The 19751-nt window shown below is 38.3% G+C and overlaps 1 protein-coding gene across 8 annotated transcripts in view; it reads left to right on the forward strand.

The window, feature by feature from the left end:
- ATRX (ATRX chromatin remodeler) overlaps positions 1-19751 on the forward strand; it is a 209273-nt gene that overhangs the window by 123036 nt on the left and 66486 nt on the right. For all 8 annotated transcript variants that reach the window (XR_013483696.1, XM_020964560.2, XM_020964563.2 and 5 more), the window contains 4 exons: positions 473-650; positions 11923-12060; positions 13382-13557; positions 16081-16198. Coding sequence is in view for 7 of the 8 variants with exons in the window: in XM_020964560.2 (XP_020820219.1) it covers positions 473-650; positions 11923-12060; positions 13382-13557; positions 16081-16198 (610 nt within the window). In the remaining variant the exon portion in view is untranslated. The remainder of the gene's footprint in view (positions 1-472; positions 651-11922; positions 12061-13381; positions 13558-16080; positions 16199-19751) is intronic.

Consider the following 19751-nt stretch of genomic DNA (forward strand, 5'->3'; position numbering starts at 1 on the left):
GACACATTAAGGCAATAAGAAAATTGGAATGGAGGGGCTGAAGGGAAGGTGATGAGTGAAATTGATGTATTTGTGGGAAGTACTTTCAAAGAAGAAAATGGGGATAGAGATAGATTTGGGAGAAATCTGTAGAGTTGACATTTCAAAACACTGAGTAGAGCAGATAACCAAGGTGAAGAAAGCAAAGAGAGGTGAGAAGGCTTAGTGCAGAATCTTGGGAGGTATGAACCAGTGAAAGAACTGGGTGTGATAAGACAGGCTTGAGAATGAGGAGAGAATATCCAGCAGAAGGGGTTGTCAGTAGGATCAGGTGTTTGTCAGTTGTGAAGGTGAAGGCTGTTGAAAAGAAATGACCATTTATAGTGCTGTAACTTAAAAGTTATGGGATGTCACAATGAAAATTTTTTTCATTTATTTTTAAAAATATCTTTTTAAAAATCCGTTTTGTCCTCCTCCTTCACTCCCATGGAAGGTCTCAGAATTAGCAACTGTGAAACGCCCTCAGGAGAGAAGCTACATGCTGCAAAGGTGGCAGGAAGATGGGGGTGTCATGATTATCGGCTATGAGATGTATCGAAATCTTGCTCAAGGAAGAAACGTCAAGAGTAGGAAACTAAAAGAAATATTTAACAAAGCTCTTGTTGACCCAGGTAAGCTATTTACCTGTGTTGAGATAAAGAAGCAAGTTATATTTTTGTATTTTTGAATATATAATCTGTTATTTTAATGTTCTACTCACTGGTCTCCTACTCTTCAGTTATGCTTCCCCCCAATCTATACCTGCTGGTGGCATGGTACAGAGACACATTGGATTGGCTGGCTGAGAATCTGGGGTCACATCCTGCCTCTGCCACTTTGTGCCTGTATAGTGTTGAGCAAGTCACTTCTCTGCTCTGCTGCACCTAATTTTCCTCACCTGGAAAATGAGTGTGGCAGACTAGATAGATGAACTCTCAGCTCTCTTACACCTGTAAATCTGTGATCTGATGACCCAGCATACCACTCAGATTGTTCTTTCCAAGGTGATACTTTTTTCTCTGCTCTCAGAAACCTTCAGTGTCTCGCCTTTGTGATTAAGCTACTGAACAAAGGTGATATTCCATTGCAGGCACTCTTGCAGAGGCCCTCCAGTTTTTTCTTTTATGTTTGTGCCTTTACTGTATATTTTTGACCTAGAAAGCCTTCTCACGCCATCGGATCTTACTGAAATCCAAATAGTTCTAAGCACTCAGCTCAGTTACTGCTGCTTCTCTCCAGAACTCTTCCTGGTCCCCATGTGAAAAGTGTTCTGAACTCCTTAAGTGTGCTTTGTTCATATTACTCTTAGGACACCACATTCTCACATATGTTATCTCTTTGATTCCATGACTTAACTTCCATTCTAGAATGTAATAAGCTCCTTGAAAGGCACAAGCCATGTCTTATTTACATTGCTTCCAGCAGACCCGTCTTTCCAAAATAGACATAATTTTAAGGGAAAACGTTTTTAAAAGACTGTGCGAAAGGAATGTCCTTTGGCCAGTTATGTGTCTTGCTTTGGGGCTTCAGAAAATATGGCACCGGATGTATAATTGAAGACTGCAATGGGTCTGTGATATCAACTCATAATAGATACAATAGGTTCTTATTATATTCTCTGCTCCAACAGTTCTCAAGTGTTTTTTGGTCTTAGGATTCTTTTACACTTTTAGAAATTATTGAAGGACACCCTCCCCCACCCCCACCCCCCAAAAAAGAAAGAGAGCGCTAGTGCTTTTGTTTATGTGGGTTTCTTCTGTTGATATACACTGTATTAGAAATTAAAATGTCTTAATATTATTATGAAGTTGATTTTGACCTCATGGCCTCCCTGATAGAGTTTCAAGGACCCCACTTTGAGAAACACTACTTTCAGTCCTTTCCTCGACTATGCTCTGCTATAAAGATTTTTTTACAAAAGCCTGCATGTTCTTTTTTTTTGGGGGGGGGGCTAAGCAGTGGGCTTAAGTGACTTGCCCAGGGTCACACAGCTAGTAAGTATTATGTTTATGTGTCTGAGCTGGATTTGAACTCGGATCCTCCTGAATCCAGGGCTGATCTTCTATCCACTGAGCCACCTAGCTGCCCCTCTTTTTCATTTACTTTTTTTTTTCTTTTGGTGAGGCTTGGGGTTAAGTGACTTGCCCAGAATCACACAGCTAGTAAGTGTTATGTGTCTGAGCTCAGATTTGAAATCAGGTCCTCCTGATTCCAGGGCTGGTGCTCTATCCAACCTCTTTGATTTCTTAATCCCAAATCATAGAATCTTCTTTTTCAGTGCATTCTTCACTGTCTTCTCATGCCTGTTTTTGCTTTGAAGTCATTGTGCATCAAATTATATATAGACTTAGTTTGGAGGACCATGGCAGAATCTTTGTAGGATTTGTCTATTTCGTCCTCAGCAGTGTATTATTGCTTATATTGCTTATATCTTAAATAGTCAAATGATTCTCTTGCAAAGCAAGATGATCAGATGAACAAGTATCCCATGAAATTTTTTGGTTGTGTGATGGAACCAGCTTTGCCAACTTCTTCATTCTCCTCTGTAAAGACAATCTGAGTTGTCCTTCCATTTTGTTGCTTTTCCTTTATATCTTCTCTTTTCTTAGAATATCAGTATTAATACATTTTCATTCTTCCAGTTGTATATCAATTTGTTGGCCTTTAAAACAAATTTAAACATATTTAAACAAATATTGCACATTTAGGGTGCCAACAGCTAAATTAGTAGTTATACTTGGTCTAACAGCTATGCAATTTTTAACACCTTGGTTCCCTTTTCCTTAATTTGACTTAAATCGCTACAGAAGCAAAAGGGGAGGGTACTAGAGGACCAAGGTCCAATTTTCTTTGTTTCCTGAATTAACATCACCAAAGGATTCAGTACTTAGTGCCCAATTTGCTGTGGTGAGCCTCTTTCTTTGTACACGGGCAAGCGATGCCTCAGATAGGAGCCAAAAGCTCTTTCTGGGCCTCTTACTCAGTAGACCCTGCCAGCATTCCCCCAGCCTAGCCTTAATTCATTTCAATGCCACGATGAGGGCATTCAGCAGCCTTTTTGTATCCTTGTATTTGACACAATACTTGTTTATTAAGAGGTTAAAGGACTTGCCTAAAAAAAATCGCTTAAGGCCCCTTAGAAATAAGGCATTTTGTTTTGATTTTCGGTTGGGTTTGGGGTTATTACTGGTTTTTAAGCACATGAAATGTAAACACTTCTCTCGCCCCCCCCTTCACATAATTTTATAAAATAAAGATATGTTAAATTCCATATAAAAGTTAGCATTACTGAGGAGGAAGAATTGGGAAAAGGAGAAAAAATGACTATCAGTGGAAGAGGGCAGGAAATAGACCACATTAAATGGAAGCAAACTCCTCTAGTCAGATGTATGGCATAGGATACTATAAATGGGAGTTCCAAGACCTGGGTTCTGTTTTTGGTGACCTTAGACAAATCACTTTTTTTGACCTTAGTTCCTCAGATGATGAGAGGGTTAAATTAAATGATTAAGCTGCTGTCTGTTCTCATGAGAGGTGGGCTGGTATAGTGCAAAGATCCCTGGTTTTAGAGTTTGACATCCAATGTTAGAGTATTGTCCCTGATGATCATTAGCTTTGAGACCTTGGAGCAGTCACTTCATATTTACTGGTATACAGTTGATCTTCTTTAAAATTGAAATAATATGTTCTCCTCTCAAATCACTGGGTTGTTGAGAGGAAAGGTTTGCAGTGATGAAGCCTCTGGTTGAAAAAGGAGAGTGGTTTCCTTGGAAATAAAGTTCCTAATCCCACTATTTCAGAATTCATAGAGTTAGGGTTTATAGGGTTAGTTTTAATATGGTGCATTTTCATGTTTAAGATACTGAGTTTTCTTTCAGTGAGGGTTAATATATCATAATTTATAATGATATTAAATAGCAATTATTTGAGTGTTTGAAAATTTCAGCATGTCTCAAAGATAATAAGGCCAGTTACCAGTGACATGATATTCAACGTTATGGAGAGATTTAGAGTTTATGTTTTGATAAAGAATAAGAAAGCTGGAAGTTAAGGTGACAGGTGGTTATGGGGTTATATATATTGGCTTCTGACTCTGACTAGCACTTGGTTAACTGTTACCTATAGAGGCCATTTTAATTTTTTAAGTAGCAAAAGTAGAATTTAAGTCATATTTAAGATGTGTCTGTGTGAGCTCCATTTTCCTGGTGTAAAACTTTAGTTTGACTCTGATAAGCTTCTTAATGAATACATTTATAAAGTTGTAAATTACATCTCTGTATTTGTGGACCCTGTTAAAATGCTGATTTGTATTAATGATAGTTGGAGCATAATCTTGTAGACTGTGCTCTGAAGGAGTTTAGGATTTAGATGGAGTTGGCGGGGGGGGGTAGAAATGAGAAAAGACATTTTCAACTCAACAAAAAGGACATTCTAGTCCAAAAGCTGTCCAGTCAAAGTGCTGGCTGTATCCCAGTAGCCAGTCACAGTATTCTGCTTCATTAATGTAACACCAGCTGATATTTATGTAGAATTTGTATATGACCTATTTACTTCTGAGAAGCTCTTGGGTATGACAGTGACTTAGGAGTATAATTTGAGGGCTGAAAAGACATCCTCAAGTCAATGTTGAAAGATGTTTGAGGGCAACTTGATGAGCTCTTGGGCCTTTGGTACCTTCTCCCAAGTCTGACCCTTTCTCTTACGAATGAAGCAGCCAAGTCCCAGACAAGTAAAACATCTTTCCCAAATAATGTTCAGACAGCTTGGCCAGGTCTCTTAACCTGGAGTCCAGAGACCCCCCTCCTCCATCCCACCCAAGGTTATATGTGAACTTGGAGAAGAAAATACTCACATCTTTATCTTCTCTGTCTCTCTAACTGAATTTTAGCATTTACTTTGATGATTTAAAAAACTTATTCTGAGAAGTGGTCCCTTAGGCTTCTCCAGAAGCCCAAATTGTTCTTGGACACAAACAAGGTGAAGAAGCCTGGTACTAGACTGTTACTGTGGGTCTTGAAAAAAATCACCATCATGTGGTAACCGACCCACTAGGAATTTTCTCAGAAGAGAACTCATATCCTAACTTTCATTAGCCAAATGTTTCATGGTTGGTGGTCAGCTTTCAGTAATATAATATTGTATAGTGGCGGGATTCTTCATATTGCAATAGCAGCTATGAATTTATTTTCAAAATGAATTTGAGAAATTAAGAAATATTTTAATTAAAATATATTTGAAGTTATGAGGAAAAACACAGGCATTAATCTAAATTCAGTATTTTTTTTAAAAAGATAAACATTAAAGCCTCGGTTCTGGTGGTGGTTTTCATCATTTCATAGTGTATAAACAAAAAGACTTTAAGTAATATCATGTTGCATAAAGTTGTGAACTTTAATTGCATGGAGCAATTATCCTAGCTGTGTCATTGTAGGACACAGATGTACTGGCATTATTAAAACTTGCTGTGTCTCATAAACACTGGTATGTACACAGTGAACTTCTAAACAGTTTTTATTTAAACCACTTAAAAGTAACCTTGTATTTATAATCTACTTCTTGCTTTTGCTTATTTTTCCAGAATATAAAATCTTAACTTGCAGCTGTGGTAATAGGTGCTGGGTTAGTTTCTCCATTTTAAGTTGCTAATGAAATGGCCTCATCCTGTTCACTTTGTCTCCTTGTTATAAGCCCAGCAACGGAGGACATGTTATTGCGATTGCTGTTAAAAAATGCATCTTGTTGAGTTTAATGCAAGGTGTTAAGAACCTTTGAGGCGTTGAGAAACTCTTTCACCTTGAAAAATTAAAAAATAAAAATAGTAGAAAATATTTCTGTCCTATCAGAGTGGGAAGCAGCCTTGTACTGGATGGGAGCTAGCCTCCAAATGAGGAAGGCTTGGATTCACTTCTGCCTCTGACACATGCTAGCTGGGTGATCCTGGACACGTTGTTTAACCTCTCAGTGTAACAGGCAGCTTTCTGACAGGTGGTAAGCTGCAGAGAAGGTCCTAACTTGTATTGATAGTAGCAGGTGCCTCTGCAGCGTTATGTGTGTGAGAGTGTTTCAGACACTTAAGTTCACTGCAATATATTTTTTGGTACCCTCTCACTTCTAGTCTCGCTTTCTCCCTTTTTCCTGGAACCAGCATTCTCTGTAGACCTCTTCCACTTTTGTTCTCTGTCTGTTGGCTAGTACCCATTCTGAGTGTTAGCTGTGATAATACCTTGAGGTAGAGCCAACTCCTAGGGGTATTAGCGTTTCAAAAAAGGATTGGCACACTCACTCATATGCTTATCTGTTGTTGCTTTGCTAGTGGCATCTCTGGGCTTAGGGATGCTGACCTCTTGGTGATACTGCCTTTATACTGCTTTGTAGACCATACTGCCTTAGATGCTAGAAGAATTTGGGAAGCTGGGAGCAACTGCTATTTCTGCTCCCTCATTACTCAAGGAATGCCTCATTAATATCTTTTATTTATCATGCCACTAGTAGAAGTTAGAAGAACCTAACCTAGAGAATAATCCAATAGGTCCTCAGTTATTGAGATGATATAATTCTGTGGAGAGGAGGGTAGGAGTTGAGAATGGCTTTGTTGCAAGTAATGGGAGAAAAGCTGGAGAGACAAGCAGAAGGAAGGCAGGAGGTGAAAGAAATGTTTTCAAAGGAAAGAGTGAGGAAAAGACATTCAAAAAGTAAAGAAGGGCATTGACCCTTCTGTCAGACAAGACAGATCAGTATTTTGAAAAGGAGTCTATTACAGAAAGATTAGGGCAACTCCATTGGCCAACCTGTCAGTATCAGAATGAAGGATCAGCTTTGCTGATAACTCTTGATAGAACTCATCACTGGTTTGTCGTTGTTCCCCTAAAGTTTAGACTGTGTAGAATAAAAGTGCCATTTAATTCTGTAGCTTATGAATCAGACTTGTAATTTTCTGGCAAATTCTTAGGAATAAAGTAGTAGGAAGGCTGAATCTGGCAGTGAAATAGAATTACTTTATACCTTTAAGGGGAATAAAAAGCATTGTGTTTCCTAATTATGGAAGACTCCTGCAGAATCTGGACGGTGATTTTGTTTTTTTCTAATTTCAGCTTGATAGTTCAGTTCAACATATATTTATCACATTCATAATATGCATAATGCTAGGCTCTTTGAATACAAAGACAAAACCAGAGTAATACTACATGCTTTACATATAAAGAATAGACAAAGTAACTTCAGGAGGGAAGAGAGCAGTAAAGATAAGTCCAGGGGTTGGGGGAGGTCAGGAGAGACTTTTCCAAGAGAAGGCAGCTCAATTGACATTGATAGAGGCGAGGTAGAGGGGCATTCTAGGCATGGGGAGCAGCTTATTAATAGGCTAAGAGTTGATGTAAGAACAAAATGTTTCAGTAAGAATTTGGTTGAAATAAAGGATAAAAGGCTCAGAGGTTATATGAAAAGAAAAGAGCAATAAAAATTTATTTTTGTATGTGTTTGTTTGCTTGTTTGTTTTTAAGGAAAGGCCCAAAGGCAGAAGATGACACGTTGAGTTTCGAGAACAGCAAGTAGGTCAAGTTTGACTAGAATATAGAGTGTATTAAGGAGACTAATACAAAAGAAATCTAGACAGGAAGGTGGAAAGTGGGTGGACGGCTTTAAAGGCCAGGCTGAAGCATTTGTGTTTTATCCAAGAGGCAATAGGCACCCATTGAACATTTTTTAATAGGGGAGTGATGAGGTCAAACTTGTATCCTAAGAATGTTAATTTGGCAGCTCTGCAGAGTAGACACTGGAGAGGAGAGAAACTAGAAGCAAAGAGCCTGTTAAAATAGTCCAGACAAGACGTAGTGAAGGCTTAAATCAGATGTTGATGGTGTGAGTGGAAAGAAGGGGCCAGATGTAGTAAGATGGTGTCAACCACTTAATGGATTTGGGAAATGTGGAAGAAGGAAGAATCATGGATGGCTACTAGATTGCAAACTGGTTTTTGAAAGGGAAGTGGTATCCTAGACTGAAATAGGAAAGTTAGAAGCTTCGTCTAGTTTAGGAGAAAGGGTAATGGGTTCTCTTTTTAGGCTTTAGTTTGCGATAACTTATAACAGCAAGTCTAGAGCTCAGAAGAGAGTCAAGGGGTACCTGTATATTTGGGGGGCAGCTAGGTAGCAGTGGATAGAGTGCCAGGCTTGAAGTCAGGAAGATTCCTCTTCCTGAGTTCAGATCTGGCCTCTGATACGTAGTAGCTGAGTGACCTTGGGCAAGTCACGTCACTGTTTGCCTCAGTTTCCTTATCTGTAAAATGAGCTGGAGAAGGAAATGTCAAACCACTCCAGTATCTTTGCCATGAAAACCCGAGATGGGGTCACAAAGAATCAGACATGGCTGAAATGACTGAACAGCAAGTGTATTTGGGAGTCATCTGCATTAAACCTATGGAAATTGATGAGATTGCCAAGATAATGAGTATAGAAAGTCCAGGTCAGAACACTAGGGTACACCTTCACTTGGGGGATGATCTAGAAAAGGAGTCTAAGGAATGCTCAGATAGGTAGGAGGAGAACTAGGAGAGAGGAATATCACAAAAATATGAAGAAAAGAAAAATATCTAAAAAGAGAAGGGAGTTGGCCGTTGTTGAAAACTATGGAGAAGGCAAGATGGATGACTCAGAAAAGGCTATTAATTTTATTTCATTTTAGTTTTGGGAGGCAGTCAGGGTTAAGTGACTTGCCCAGGATCACACAGCTAGTAAGTGTCTGAGGCCAGATTTAAACTCAGGTCCTCCTGATTCCAGGGCTGATGGAAGGCTATTGGTTTTAGCAGTTAATAATTCATTGGTAAGCCTGGAGAATAATGGCCTGGGGTTGAGGTAGAAGCCAGATTACTAGGGTTTCAAGAGTGAGTGGGAGGTGAAGCAATAGAAGCAAAGGCACCCCCCCACCCCCCACTGTGTCTGTCTCTGTCTGTCTCTCTTCGCTGCCATGCATGTGCATGCCCCCCCCCCCCACAGACTTTTTAAGAAATTTGATTTTAAGAGGTGAGCTGTAGGATGATGACTTCAGGGGATGGCAGCATTAAGGATGGGAAGACAGCATGTTTCTAGGCAACAAGGCTCACTGGATACAAAGAACTTGAAGGAGGTAGGATTGCCCAGGCAAGTCCCCAGGAGTTGATTGGGTCAGGGGCACCAAAGCAGAGGCTTTGACTTTAGTAAAGAGAGGAGGTGGAGGTGTGATTTCAAAGGGTTTGGTGGTATACGATTTCAGGGAAGACACTCACGTTGGATGGCTTCTATCTTCGTGATTTTGTAGGAAGTAAAGCCTCTGATGAGAGGTAGGGAGAAAGGGAGGGGGCAGTTGTACAGGTAATTTGAGGAAGGAAGTGAATACCTTCTTATTCATCTATAACCAAATACTACCATGAAATCCCCCCCCTCCAATTTTTATAGTATTTTTGAATTGTCACTGTCCATTTATAGTATTGTTTATGTTTAGCTAAGTGCCATTCCCACATTCCTTTTACCTAGCAGGTGGGAGAATTAATTAAAGATTAGGCTAGGAGTACTTTTATGACTTTTTCCCCCATAACAGGATGGTTAGTTGGTTTTCATCTTACCTTCCCTCGCCTTATGGGAAGTAGCTCTGGAATAGTTGTCAGCAGTTTAAGAAGTTTCCACATCAGACTCCCATTTTCTTCTTTCCCATCCTGTGTCAGCATGTTTTTAATTTACATGTACCTCTATGGCAAAGGAATACTTTCCTACTTCAGTATTTCAGGGATTTTGATTTCATTGTGGTAGAGGTACTTCATACACTAATGTGATTCTTAACCCCTTGAGGGCTTAGGAAGCTGGTCATCATCTCATAGCCACCCCTCTCTATTGATAAACCTAGCTGGGCTGATCCTCACATGACACACATGCAGTTTATACAGAGTCATCTCAGGAAAAAATTAGCTATAATTTTATTGTAATACAATTTGGGAAACTTTGAAACCATTCAAATTATGTGTATTTATGTGTTGATGCAGGTTAATCTCAATAATATGTAATACACGAAGGAAAATAAAATCTTCATATATGTGTGCGTATGTATGTAGAAATACATACACACATGTATATGTGTGCATCCCACTTAAATAACCACGTTTGATTTTTCAAATTTTTGCCTATTAAAGCAAAACACGTGCTGTATTATAAAAACACTGCATTTGGAGCCAGAGAACCTGAGTTCATATTCTGTGTTTGTCACTTTTTGCCTGTGTGGCCTTGAACAAAGTCATTTACCTTCACTAGGCCGTTTCTTCTTTCCAAAAATGAGAGGATTGGATTCCATGAGCTCTTAGGTTCCTTTTTAGTTCTAAATCCTTTGGTCTTAGTTCTTCTCTTTCCATCATAGCAATATTCTGGGAAACTGTAGCTGTCTTTCTTACTTTCCACCAATAGGTGGCAACATAACTCATTTAAATTTGGCTTTTTAATGTAATTACAATTTCCCACAAAATTAATGAACTTATATTGAACAGCAGATTTTATCCATTGGTCAGCCATCTTACATATTTTATTTACATTGTTATTCTCATTATTTTATATATAAGCTTGATTATATCTTCTAACTCTCAGAAAAATGAAGGTTTTGATTTTTAAAAGATAAAACAGCAATTTCTTTTTATATTTACATTAATTTTACACCTACATTAGAAAACTGAATGAAGATTTGATTACTTTATTTACCAAAGAAAATAGAAAGAGGGATGTTAAATATTATTGGGAGTTGAATTATTTTTCCGTTTCAGCAGCTTTTATTATGGACGTTCAGAGGATGTTTTTTCCAGGCTACAGAGTAAGCAGAAAACTACCATTACTAAAACTGTAGCTATTTTGATACTTAGCATTTAAAAAAACAACAACAAACAACCCCCCAAAATACAGTTATACTTTTAAAAATAGACATAAGTAATCAAAGAAGCTTAATAAGTATTTTAGAATTTTTTAATCTCTATTACTTTAAATTTGGAGGATTTTAAAACATAAATAAGCTACTAAAGCCACGACCACCTGCTGTCAGCCAGAAAGCATTTATTTGACACCTGCCTTATGCCAGTTTAATGGTAAGATTTTCTTCATGAAATCCATAAGCAAACAAATTTCTTGATTAGTTTACTTCTACCCCTGAGAATCATTGGTATATAGAAAGAAGGTATTGGGGGGCAGCTAGGTGGTACAGTGAATAGAGCACCAGCCCTGAAGTCAGGGCTGTTAAGTGAAGTCACTTAACCCCAATTGCCTTAAAAAAAAAATAGAAAGATGGTATTGGGGCAGTGGGTAGAGTACTAGTCCTGGAGTCAGTTAGTAGGCCTCAGACACTTAATAGCTGTGTGACCCTGGGCAAGTCACTTAACCCCAATTGTATCATCCTGTCCTGTCCCCCCCCCAAAATAAAAAGAGGATATTAATGAATGACACAGCTTTGTGTAGTAGGCAGGGAGCAAGCCCTGGGGTCAGGGTCTCCCTCTGACCCATTTACTAGTTGTCTAACCCTGAGCAGACCATAACTTTTTCATTTTTAAAAAATAATTTATCTTTACAGATTGCATGTAAATTTTTTAAAACTTAGCTTGTTTTTTACCACTCTGGTGGCTGCTTATATTCCTCAGCCTTTTTGCTTATCTTTAATGATAACACTTTTTATTACAAGTATTTCAGTGTAATTCCATTGAAAGCACCTCCTTGTTCCTCCACCCTATAAAGTCATCATAGAAATTGTATGTGATATTAATATGGTTACTTTATAAAGTAGTTGTGTTTTATCCCTTACACCAGCATTGTAAAAGATTTTTTTTTAATGATTTACATTTTTTTGCAGCATCATAGTGTGTGTATCTTGTTTATTAACTAAGTGATGAGTATCGACACATTTTTCTCTTAGGTCCAGACTTTGTTGTTTGTGATGAAGGCCACATATTGAAAAATGAAGCCTCTGCTGTTTCAAAAGCCATGAATTCTATACGTTCAAGAAGGAGGATTATTTTAACAGGAACACCCTTACAGAATAACCTAATAGAGTGTAAGCAAATCTTTCTTCTATACCTAGATGACTTAGAACATGGGCATGGCCTGGACCCTTTTTTTTTTTCTTGTCTGTGAACCTCCTTGTTAGATATGATTCTCCTTTCTTCCTTCCTTTTCTTACTTAGATTATACCATGACTTTTACGTTGGTCCATCTCATTTTCGTATGAAAGAATACCCCACCTCTCCAAGCAAGTGATTGTGAATTTAGTAATGCTGGAAATTGTGTCTTTTAAAAAAGAAACGTGGAATTTAATGTAGTTGACAAAATGTTAATTTGTAAGCTTGAGCTTTTGTTAACCTGATTTAATCACCTGAAAACTCCACTAATGTTCCTCAGTTGTGTGTCTGCGTGCATGTATGCATATAAGCTACTGCTTAAATCCACATGTAATTTAGGAAGACCATGTGGTTTTAGGAGGGTAAATCACCTTAACTCCTACTATGTGTGTATGGCTCTCCATGTCTACATGTGTCTGCGTCCATAGAGAGCAGAGGAGAGACTGCTGGTCCTCCACAAATTCCCTTGTACAATTAAACTTTAAAAGAGTGTGCCCAGACTGTGCATGGGGGCTGGGCTGGAGCAAACAAACTAGAAGATGGTCACGTCACCTGTGAAGCTGGAGCTGGTTGGGAGAGAGGTGGTGATTTAATTCGAGTCCTGGGCTTTAATGAGAGAGACTGCTCCCCCGTTTTTATCTGCTGGAAGTAATGGCAGTGAAGAGGGAACAAGAAATCATCCTGAGGGGTAATGATAGAAGAACAGTGCCCTCTGTTGAGTCTTTTCTCTCATGGGAATAACTTGTTGATCTCATTTCACTTTTATTTGCATCATCTTAACTTCATATTTTATTCTGATATTGGTCATTGTTTAAGTTTTTAACTTATTTTATCCCTTTATCCATTTTGATTTCCGATTTTATGGTAAGTTAACATACATGTATAGAGTAGCATATTATCAGATTTCATTTATTTCATTAAAGATCTGTGCTTTCAGTGAAAGTTGCCCCACTGCTGAGGAAAGTCTTGGTTGGAGTTATAGATGGCTGTCATATCACACCCCATATCTGAGTTGTAAAGAGTAATGACTTAGGATGAATTACCTTTGTTACAAGCTCTGTTATTACTATAACTTGTGACTAGTATTTATTGTGGTTATTTTTGTCACGAGATTCCTCAGGTTGCCTAGGCTATGTTAGATTTGTAGCAAATGTTTGTCTACAAAAAGAAGCACTTTATTAGAGAATTGTTTCTGGGAACTTTTAACCCTTTGAGGGACAGATATTGTTAATAATAAGCTACTATTTTTTCTCTTAGATCACTGCATGGTTAACTTTATCAAGGAGAATTTGCTTGGGTCCATTAAAGAATTCAGGAATCGATTCATAAATCCAATCCAGAATGGTCAGTGTGCAGACTCTACCATGGTTGATGTCAGAGTGATGAAAAAGCGGGCCCACATTCTCTATGAAATGTTAGCTGGATGTGTGCAGGTACAAATTTGTTTCACAAAAGTAAATAAGAATTGTTGTTTTGAAATATGACAACCCGGAAATGTGGATGAAGTCCACATACCTTGAAATACGGCTTAATTGGTACCTTTTTCCCTTTCTGGTGCTATATAGCTTACATTTACATTTATTTTACCCCTGTCTTTTTGAACTTTTATGGTAGTTGAATTCTGCGTTTCTTTAAAGTTTCCTTTTTGGAGAGGGGATGGTGGGTTGGGAAGGTTAGGGTTGCCTAGCACTAACCCGGAGATTCACTGGTATGGGCGATTCTTGGTATTGAAACTACCCGTATCTATGCAGATTAGCAACTCACCTCTAACCTAGAATCTTAGAAAGTTGTTGTCTGGGGGAGCTGTAGGGTCAAGTTAATTTTTCAGCATCACACAACCAGTATGTGTGAAGATGTGGGACTTAAATTGTGACCTTCCCAACTCCAAGGCTAGTATTCTGTGAATGATGCCAAGCTGTCTCTCTTGGCCTTATGAGTTCAATTATTTGTTAATACTAATTTTCTTAAATCTGAATTTAAAAAAAAAAGATCTGATATTCTACACTTAAATGTTCCATTTGAACACATTTATGGCATTTAGAAAATAGGATTAGAATATTTTTCTTTTAGGAATTAAAAATTAGATGGCAGTTGTTGTATGAAACACTTAGGCAGCAAGCATTTATTAAGCTCTTACTTTGTGCTAAATACTACAGATATAAAGAAAGGCAAAAATAGTCCCCACCCTCAAGGAGCTCGTGTTTTAATGGGGAAGACAACATTTATGCACAAAGTATATACAAAGTAGATGAAAGGTAATATAGGAGGGGAAAGTACTAGCAACTGGGGAGAGCAGGCCTGCAGGAAATGGAATCAGAGCTGACTTGAAAGGTGGAGCTGAGTAAGGAGTGCATTAATGTTCATTTTGCCTGGGTGTATGAGGCACTCTAGCATTGTTAGTAGATGGCTGGCCTGAGCATCAGGAAGACCTTGTCTCGTGTCCTGCTTCTGACACATTCTGGTGCTCTGTCTCTGGGCAAGTCACTTAACCTTCCCACGTGTTCCCAACATGTAAGTTGCAGAATTGCATTGGTGGAAGGAATTTCCTCACCAGAAAATCCCTATGCCAGTGAAACCAAACAGAGAGAGAGAGAGGAAGAAAGGAAGGAAGAGAATGATTTTTATCAGCTAGAATTTAATTGGTGAATCCCTGGTGTTATGTTGATTAAATAAATTCCTCTTATGTTCTTAGGCTTTAATGGAAGAAATACTTGGGAAAATAGTCAGATTTAGAGAATAGAGCGTAGTATAAGAGAGATTACAGCTTTTCTTATAGTTGGGAAATTGCCTTGCCTACTGTTGTTAATCCTCTGGTTCTATAAAATCTCACTAATTTGGAAAGACTCATCTGAGTTAGACTTGGCTTAAGATGTTCCTAAAAAAGAACAACTGCTACTACAACAACGACAAAAGTCCCAACCTAACAAAGAGTTAGGTTGCCAGTGTTGCCAAGGAGGTATCTGCTTCAATCATGCAGCAGAGCTTCTTGGGCCTCTCTATTCCAACACCAGTTCCTCATCCCAAACAAACAAAAATATCCATATACAGTGCAGGAGCAGCTTGTTAACTGGACTTAATTCCACTATATCGATTTACATCAGTCTGTTATGATAAAGTTGGCCATAGCTGAAACACTATTTCTGGTCAAAAGAATTTTTTGTAATTAGTACATATTTGTTTATGAACAGTTTTAAGTTGCTTTCTGAGTGCTATGAAATGGTCTCTTTTGTTAAGTAGGCTAAATATATCTCTTTGAATCTTATTTCTTTACATTTGTTTTTTATCCTTTTTGGTCAAGGCAGACCTAATAAATTTTCAATCACTTGGGTTTGAATTAATTGTGTTTACTATAAATGAAAAGAATTCACCAACTATTAAGCCTTGTGTGCAAGGCATTGTGTGGTGTCTGTGAGGGGACGGGAGAGACAAAGACAAAGGACAAGCAGCCACTGCCCTTAGGAATTTATATTGTACTTGGAAGATGAAGAATTGTTTTCCTTCCATTTGGCTGCTTTATTTGTTCGTGGAGGCCACTATGAACAGTCCTAATACCATATCAACTCATTATTTAGCTACCTCAGTTATGAGTAAGGGTTAAAACTGTTGTTGGATAGCCACTAAGGAAAAACCTGATAGACCTGAGGGGACCTTTGGGCAATTGAGTTATTCCTTTGCTATTTCTTTCCAAGGTACATTTGAATGAAACTTCCATAATGTAGTTGTTTCATTTTATAGCAGAATAGGAGGTAGTTAAACTGTGGACTGAGCATCATGGTAGGCAAGACTCCGAAGATCTTCAAGGCAATGGGGGGGCGGGAGACAAGAGGGTAACTGACTTGAGTTTTCCTGTATATTTGACAGGTTTATCTGCAGATTTCTTGCTGTGAGATCAGCTTATCGCTACTAATGACCTACTTTCATTGAATCATTTCTTTACTGACTTTTTCTTATTCCAGAGAAAAGATTATACAGCCCTAACAAAGTTCCTGCCACCAAAGCATGAATATGTTTTAGCCGTAAGAATGACACCTATTCAGTGCAAACTTTATCAGTACTACCTAGATCACTTAACGGGTAAGTGAAAATTAACAGAAAGTCAAAATGTTTCTGAAATTTCAAAATGCCAATTATTAATTTTGTACATTTTGTATGTGTACTTTATGTATATATGTATGTATATGTAAATACATACACAAAGACAGAAACAGAAACATCATAATAGAGTACAAGTGTTTTTTCTTTGTAAAGTAGTGGGGTGTTTTTGCCGTTATTTCATCTTATTTTTTAGGAAACCTAGTATAAGGGGCTGAATTTCATTAGATCGAAACAAGGTAGTAGATAATTTGCTAACAAATTGGCACTCAGTTGCCTAGCATGAAAGGTGAGAAGTAGCTTTCCTCACTTTCTGGCCCCTGAGATGGCCCTCTGCATTAGGACCTTTCTCTGGGCACACCCTCAAGTTAGGCAGGATGACATAATGGATTGAGAGCTAGCCTTGAAGTTAGGAAGATCCAAGTTCAAATCTGGCCTTTGATAGAAGGCTGTGTTACCCTGGGCAAATCATATAACGTCCAGGTGCTTCAAGACTGTAAATTATAGAGCTGTGTTGAGAGGTGTTTCCTCACCAGAAGTTTGCTGCCCCGCGCCCCCCCCCCCCACACACACACACACAACACACACACACACACACCACACACACACACCCTCCTCCCCCTTCCCAAAAAATATTAAAAATGAATACTTGGCAGGAAGTATGGAAAGGACCTCAGTGGAGGCCATCTAGTCCCACTCAAAAATGAATTAAAATTTGTTCTACAACACCAGAAGTACTCATCTAGCCTTTGCTTGAAGATCCCTGTTGAGTTAGACCCTCCTGAATCAGTCCATTGCGTCTATGGGGAGTTTTCAGGGTTAGAAGATGCTTTTCTTAAATCAAACCTCAATTGTAACTTCCTCTTTCTCCTGCTTTGCCCTGTGGGGCCAAATAGAATAATGAATCCTTCCATGTGATGATAGCCCTTCAGATACTTGAAGAGAGCTATCATCAATACCAATAGTTACTATTTTTTTTAAGCTAGAATATTCATTTCCTTCAACTCATTTTTGACTATTAGCTCACATTGTTGTCTATTAGTAAGTTTTCAGTCTATTGAAACTCCCTCAATATATAATTGTTCTTTATCCACAATTTTCCCTCTCTTGTGATTGTCAAGTTAATTTGTTTTGAAGCCAAATGTATTTTATATTTATCCTTAATAAATTTCATCTTAATTGCAGTGATGCCTGTCAGAATGTTAAGCACCTTGGTGCCAAGCATAAGTACCTAGGACATTCCCTTGGAAACCTCATTGGAATTTGATACTTTTGGGGGGGACTTGACGTTAGCCACTTGTGAATCCATCTAATTATGCTATCTTATTGTCTAACACATATCTCTGTCTTTTACACAATAATAGCATGCTTTTTTTATAATAATAGAAAATATTGTGCTGAAAATCTAGGTGAACTATATATAACACTCCTATCTACTAGCTTAGTAAACCCATCCAAAAAGGAAATAAGGTTAATTTGCATTTCATATTAAAAAGCTGTAGTCACAACACCTAGCTATATTTCCTTCTACATCCTAGACCAGGGGTGGGGAACCTGTGGCTTCAAAGCCACCTGTGGCTTTCATTGGGTGCGGCCTTTTGACTGAGTCCAAATTTTATACACAAATCCTTTTATTAAGGAGATTGGTTCTGTGAAGTTTGGATTTAGTCAAAGGGCCACACTTGAGGACCTAGAGTGCCACATCAGGATCTTCACCCTGTCCTAGAATTAGACAAACTCTAAAATCTTAATCTTTCTTCTGAACCTTTCTTCTCTTTATCCCTTATTTTGGAGAAAATAGGGATAAGACAGGAGAAAAAAGAAATACACAAAAGGTTCTGAAAGATATGTCGTCATAACAACCATAGATTTCTAATAATTTTCATAATAGAGTAGAATAAAGCCAATAACTTTGATGTTGTTTGCCTTCAAGAAAAGGCCCACTTTGGAGAAAATATGTTCTGCCTTCTTGCTTCATTGGAGGATCAGAATTTTTTTTGCTTTCTTTCCATAGAACACCCCAACCAATATAGTTTATTGTTGAGGGCCAGAATTGTAAAGTCTAAATATGGGATGAGGAATTTAGGTTAGAACTTGACTGTTTTCCTTTTCCTACCCAGAAGGGCTTAATTATTCAGATCCTTTGGCTCACCAACTTCTCCTGCCTAAAGGTTAGAATACTTTGACCCTTGGACCTTGATTATAAGCAGGTGTAAACAATTAAGGGTGTGCATAAGGGCTGGGGTTAGTCAGGGGTAAGAATGGTGAGGATGCCTCGAGGATGATTGTTAGCTTTCCCTATATAATCTGGACTTTCAGGATAATAAATGGCTCAGCCTGGCCCACATGTCTCATTTCACACCCCTCCGTTTGATGCAATACTTAGTTGCAGGGACAGTTTGGTTTTTTTATTTGTAAACTCAAGCAGAAGTTGTTAGATTTCAGAACTTTAGGCAGTTAATAAACGTTAAATACCTGCTATATGCCAGGCACTGTACTTTAGGGTCTTTGTCTCTCCTCTTCTCATTTCCCTAAACCATTTTGCCTGAATTTCTCCTTTGCTTGCATCACTTTCTACCTTGCATTATATTCACTGCACAAATAAAGAGAGAAAGAAAGAATGAATCAGTAATTAACCTTTGTGGCCTCCAGGCACCATAAGCTTCTCTAGGGCAGAGACTTTTCCTAGAAATTCAGAGTTGCAAGGAAATTCAATCCAGCCTATACTCAAGAAGGAAGTCTCACTAAAATGTATCAAACAAGTGGCCATCCACCCTCTTCTTAAAAACTTCACTAGCTCTCTGGGCCATACGTTCCACTTTTGGATGGCTGTAATTTAAAAGAAGGTTTTTCTGATACTAAGCCTCTTTATATGTTCTATCCATCTGAATGGTTCAATATTGGGAAAGGAGTATGATAAGGCTGTATATTGTCACCTTATTTAACATATACAGAGTACATGATGCAAAATGTTGAGCTGGATGAATCAAAAGTCAGAATTAAGGTTGCTGGGAGAGATATCAACAGTCTCAGATATGCAGGTGATACCACTCTGATGGCAGAAAGTGAAAAAGAATTAAGAAGCCTCTTGATAAGGGTGAAAGACTAGAGTATAAAAGCTGGCTTGAAGCTTAACATCAAAAAACCTAAGATCTTGGCAACTTCATCACTTCCTGGCAAACAGAGGGAGAAGAAATGGAAGCAGTGTCAGATTTTATGTTTTTGGGCTCCAAGATCACTGCAGATGGTGACTGCAGCTATGAAATTAAAAGAAGCTTATTCCTTGGAAGGAAAGCCAAAGCAAATCTGCACAGCAGACTAAAAAGTAGAGACATCACCTTGCCGACAAAGGTCCACATAGTCAAAACTGTGGTTTTTCTGATTGCAGTGTGTGGCTGTGGGAGTTGGGCTATAAGGAGAGCTGAGTGCTTCAGAATCAACATTTTTGAGTTGTGATACTAGAGAAGACTTTTAAGAATCCCTTGGAGAGCAAGGAGATTCAATCAGTAGGTACTTAAAGATATTAATTCAGACT

This window comes from Phascolarctos cinereus, unplaced genomic scaffold, assembly GCF_003287225.1.
Source record: "Phascolarctos cinereus isolate Bilbo 61053 unplaced genomic scaffold, phaCin_HiC Scaffold_8;HRSCAF=390, whole genome shotgun sequence".
Taxonomy (NCBI): Eukaryota; Metazoa; Chordata; class Mammalia; order Diprotodontia; family Phascolarctidae; genus Phascolarctos; species Phascolarctos cinereus.